We start from the raw sequence: 5,872 nt of genomic DNA, 5'->3' as shown, positions 1-5,872 counted from the left end.
GGTGTTAATTTTCCAGATGTATTCAGTTGGAGATGTTGATCGTTCTTTATTATTTATGTTGTTAGTGGGGTTACTCCATACAAAAAAAACTCCGAACAATTCGTTCACCGGATTTAATGATGTAGTAATGACTGATATTTATCTACTTGTTTCAACATAACTTTGCTCTTTACTAAAGTTTCTGTTTAGGATGGCCCGGCATGGCCAGGTGGTTAAGGCGCTCGACTCGCAATCCGAGGGTTGCGGGTTCGAATCCCCGTCACACCAGACGTGCTCGCCCTTTCAGCCGTGGGGGCATTATAATGTGACGATCAATCCCACTATTCGTTGGTAAAAAAAGTAGCCCAAGAGTTGGCGGTGGGTGGTGATGACTAGATGCCTTCACTCTAGTCTTTCACTGCTATATTATGGACGGCTATCGCAGATAGCTCTCGTGTAGCTTTGCGCGAAATTCAAGACAAACAAACAAACTGTTTAGGAAGTCATCAAATTTGTGATTAAAACAATTTTAAAAGATGATGGTTACACTGGAATGGGCGGCAACTGGCTCAAGACGAAATACTTTCGAAACGTCGTCCTCTACACGTGTGTTTCTTTTACAACAATGTATCAAAGAGTTCAACTTCAATATATTTTAAAACCTCACTCCATGGAAGAAGGAATAACTGTGGGTGTACCTTTGTCTCCAGTTGTTTGCCTATTTTACATGGAATATTTCGATATAAAAAAAGTAATCTGTTGTAGCAATATTTACATTGGTGAAACAGAGCGCCCAATACGCATATGTTATGAGAAATAAAAAAAGACCATATTCTATATGAAACCAACAATTAAAAATTGAAGAAGTTCAAAAACTGGTAGAGAAAACTATTTCTGGCGTCGAAAAGTAAAATAATCTGTCCGTTTAAGAAAAAGAAAGGATGACAATGGTACAGGACTTAGTAGAAACCTTGATTTAGATATAAGCCTTAAATGACATATTTCAATTAATTTAGTTCCTTAATACAAAAATATCTTCCTATAGCGCAGTGGATATCTAATCCAAAGGTACCGGGTTCGTACCCCGGCAGGGATACCTGGTCCCAAGTCCAGAATGAGAAAGGAGGAGGGTTGGGCGCGGGGATAGCAACTCCTCCCCATAAAAACCAACCTGATAAAAAAAATTTCTGCAACAACAACTTCCGTCGGCGAGGTGTTGTTGGGGCCCTATGTTCCAGTGGGAGTCTACAGGGATTATTATTATTTATTATATTTCTAATACAAAAATAACATAATAGCATTGTACAATGAATTTAAATTGCAATGTTATCATGAGCAAACAAGATGTGGGCCTACAGAGTGACTATGACTGTTCTAAGTGTTTCACAGCTTTTGAAGTCATTAAACCTACAATAAAATGTACAGGTTATCGTTTTTAAAATATACAAAACTTGAGCCACAGCTTGAGCAAAACGATGTACATTTTCAACAAGGCCTGACATGACCTGGTAGTTGGGGCACTAAACTCGCAATTTGCGGGTAGGAGGTTTGAATTCCTTCATCGCACATGTTCCCCCTTTCAGTCATAAGGATTGACCGTTACATTATAACGCCCCCAAGAGTTAGCGACGGGTGGTGGGTACTAGTTGCCTTTTCTCTAGTTTATCACTTCTAAATTAGGGACGGCTTAGCGTAGACAGTATTCGGGTAACTTTGCGTAAAATTTAATAAGAAACAAACAGCTGCAAAGACACAAAAATTAAGGTGGTGTTGGTGGTGTGTGACTTTTTCACCACCCTGTATATCCTAACAATTTATAGAGATTTTTTTTTCTAATTTATAATTAATATACATATATACATAAATCTTATATAATAGTTGTTTAGGTACGTTTAAAATCTTTGCAATGTGTTTACACTTCTAGCATGAATATTCAAGACTTCGACATTATAGTTATTCAATTCTTTTGTTTCATCTTTTAAAATTAAAATATGTATTTTAAACATTTTAATTTTATTATTGTATTTGACAGTTTCAAAACTTATTTGTTATATTTAAAATAACAGTGTTTCACATTTTTCTTTTTAATTCTCATTGAAAGATTCTGTTGTTTTTTTAATTTTGTATTTTCAATATTCTAAAATTTAGATATTTAATTAGCTACTTAAATCTCTTTGATTAATTCAAAGTGTAAAACTTTATTTGAAAAATATAGTGCATAATTACAATTACAATAAGAAAAATATAAAGGAAAATGTGCCCTTAAATTTGTTATTTGATGCGTGAATGAAATATATTATTTATCACGTTATATTAAGCACTGATAGTACTAGTTATCATTATATTCAGCAAGCCACTTTTTAACAAACCTATTTGTATACTCTATACAAATTATCTAAAAAAATCTACTTACTTCGTTGGGGGGTAAATGTGTAAGAGTGTAAAAATATAATATGCTGAGATTAGATTTACATATTACAACCATTTCCTAAAATCTCGCTGTCATCATATTTTTTTATTAATTAAATTCTATGTTTAGTCTAGTGAGACGAAACATGAACAAATTAATAGCCGATTTTATACGTGAATATTTTATGCGTCATAACAAAATGTAAAACACATGTGTTTGGTTATGTGACTATCTATTAAGCATCATTTCCGAATTTCATCCACACACGAAGCAAGTTTTTCTTACGTGATAATTCATATTTTAATTAGTAACGCTTTCCTCGCCTGTTGATTGATTTTACATGCTTATGCAACTTACGTATTCATCTTTTCTGCTGTTGTTTATCGGAAGAAAAGTATGTTAATGGTTTAGTTGAATTTTTCATATCATTGTTTCTAAGTCTAATGAAAAACTTGGTAGGAAAACCGGGTGAAACTTCGAATGTGGGATTTATTTTTATGAATGCAGTATCTAAAATGTATCAGCTATTTTTTTTGTCATTTAACAATCAACATACTTTACAGTCGATGTATCGCGGATATATATATCTAATAAGAATGGGTTAGAGAAACAGTTATTATATAACATATTGACAACCAATAAAGTATCATTAGAGTATAAATAGTCTTCAAACAAATCTGAGCACTGGGGACGGGCTACGTTTCCAGAAAAATCAAATCAAATCTCATTTGCTGAATATATCAGGTGATCGTCAGCTTTATTTGAGTGAATTATGGAGCTAATTTTAACCCATTACAGAAGGAATTGCATGTTATACAAGGTGCTTACGATCAATATTTTAAACTTATCATCTCGACTCCAAATCCTAAAATTGTATAATACCTATAAATTTGAGTTAATGAAAGCTATTTGTTTCATAAATATGCGTGTAATAGCCTAGAGAGATACAGATTTTAAGGACCATCCAATCTTCATGATAAATTATAACGAAGGTAATATAGCCAAGTTTTACGTATATTATTGAATTAGATAAGGAGCTGGTCCTTCTAGAAAATCTAGGTTTTGGGGTATTTTATGCAGAATAACGGTTCTTCCTTGCTGTAAGTTGAAGGACTTTCCAGAATCAAAATGTAGTTAGTAAGACTTTCCAAAATCACAATATACATAGTAAGACTTTCCAGACTCACAATATACTTAGTAAGACTTTCGAGAATCACAATGTATGTAGTAAGACTCTCCAGAATCACAATGTACGTAGTAAGACTCTCCAGACTCACAATGTAGTTAGCAAGAATTTCCAGACTCACAATGCACATAGTAAGACTTTCCAGACTCACAATATACATAGTAAGACTTCCAGACTCACAATGTTCATACTAAGACTTTCCAGAATCACAATATACATAGTAAGACTTCCAAACTCACAATGCACATAGTAAGACTTTCCAGGCTCACAATGCTCGTAGTAAGACTTTCCAGACGCACAATATACATAGTAAGACTTCCAGACTCACAATGTACATACTAAGACTTTCCAGAATCACAATATACATAGTAAGACTTCCAGAATCACAATACATATAGTAAGACTTCCAAACTCACAATGCGCGTAGCAAGACTTTCTAGAATCACAATGCAGTTAGTAAGAATTTCCAGAATCATAATGTAGCTATTAAGACTGTCCAAGCTCACAATGCACGTAGTAAGACTTTCCAGACTCACAATATACTTAGTAAGACTTTCGAGAATCACAATGTATGTAGTAAGACTCTCCAGAATCACAATGTACGTAGTAAGACTCTCCAGACTCACAATGTACGTAGTAGGACTCTCCAGACTCACAATGCGTATTTTGTTTTCGTATCTACGAAAATACTATTCAAACTGTACAATTCACTAAAGACAACTTCAGAGTAAGGGTGATCTTTTATATCAAATGAAGAAATAGATATTGAACATGTTTTGGGATATCTTGATATCTTCTTCAATAAATAAACTATGTTACTAAACAGCTTGGGATCTTCTTCAATAAATAAGCACAAATCTTCAAACTTTCAAGCTATATCCCGGTAAAATACGTTTTTCCATTTTAATATATATTCAACGAAAGGAATATTTCGCCATAAATATTTTGTTTTGGGACTGTTCGATATTTCGGATGAACAAAGATAGCATTTACTAATCAGAAAACACATAGATATCTTAAAGAAATCGATCTGACTTTTATATATGTTTGAGTGTATACGCATTAAAGTGTTCGTATGAAAGTAGCTGTTGGTGATATTTCCTAATGAGTTTGTGTTTTATATATCTTAGCGAAGTTAATGAAAAATACAAAACATACGTTTGACAATAAACTTGAGTTTAAAATCAAGTAAGATTGTGACACTTTTAGGGTGACACTTTAGACTGAAATGTGCTACTAGTGATATTATAATAGGCTTATCAATGTGCAACTTATACTCAATTATTTCTTGAATAACTACCTATGTGAGACTTTAATATAGCTGCATGTTAGACTTATGGGGAATAGCATTGCATAATTCATCAATCTGGTGACAAACAGTGCATAATAGTAGATAATATATCGATAATTACCTTAAGTTATTGATTATAACATTTCAAATTACATTAGCTTACGATACTTGAGGCGTAAAACCTCGTTATAAAGTTTAAAAGTTTTCAGTGTTTTTGTTTTATGGCTGTTTAATAACGGATCCGTTTAGATCTTGTTTCTGAAACTAAGCACGACTTAATCATCCTTAAAACGCCAGCAGTTCTTTTGATTGACGTCAGGTATTTCGTAACTTGTAACGAACGAATAAACAACCGATCTTTCAATAACGTGCAATTCTTAGAAAGTTTAGAGATATAGTTTGATTGTCTGATTTAAAATAAAACATTAAACATTATCTCTGACATACTGGCCCGAAGGTAAAAGCATAAAATTTAGGACATTTGTACATGATATACGCGCCTACTTTGCGAATGATAATTAATGATCTTATACGTTATACCACAGCTAGTTAATTGAGTGTGACATATCGTCCTAGTATCTTGTCATTTATTATCATGTTAATAGCCAGAATGAAATTTAACTGTGTATTATAGAAAAATAGCAAATAGAAAGTGTGATTAGTTTATATATGGTTATGAATAAAATTATCTTATCTAAAGCTTAATTTGGCAGGTCTTCCTGTACACACAATAATTTTTGTGTCACCTATTCATGAAGAAGATAGGCTTAAATCTGCATGATAAGTTATTCATTAGAAGGTGAAGTTGAATGTTGATGACTTATTGCAGAATCTGGATTATCTCTTAGTTCGTGTTAATTTCACCTCTTCATGAAGAAGATAGGCTTAAATCTGCATGATAAGTTATTCATCAGAAGGTGAAGTTGAATGTTGATGACTTATTGCAGAATCTGGATTATCTCTTAGTTCGTGTTAATTTCACCTCTTCATGAAGAAGATAGGCTTA

General features: G+C 32.9%; 1 protein-coding gene across 1 annotated transcript in view; it reads right to left on the bottom strand.

Moving 5' to 3' along the window:
* Nucleotides 1-1,342: 1,342 nt before the first annotated feature.
* The window catches only part of LOC111086137 (paternally-expressed gene 3 protein-like), an 8,043-nt gene continuing 3,513 nt past the window's right edge, over nucleotides 1,343-5,872 (bottom strand). Inside the window, exon 4 of the mRNA XM_022387774.1 lies at nucleotides 1,343-1,386. Coding sequence (XP_022243482.1) covers nucleotides 1,343-1,386 — 44 coding nt within the window. The remainder of the gene's footprint in view (nucleotides 1,387-5,872) is intronic.

Source organism: Limulus polyphemus, unplaced genomic scaffold, assembly GCF_000517525.1.
Source record: "Limulus polyphemus unplaced genomic scaffold, Limulus_polyphemus-2.1.2 Scaffold874, whole genome shotgun sequence".
NCBI classification, from domain to species: domain Eukaryota; kingdom Metazoa; phylum Arthropoda; class Merostomata; order Xiphosura; family Limulidae; genus Limulus; species Limulus polyphemus.
Note: the sequence above shows the minus strand (reverse complement) of the source record. Positions and strands in the feature narration are given on the sequence as shown.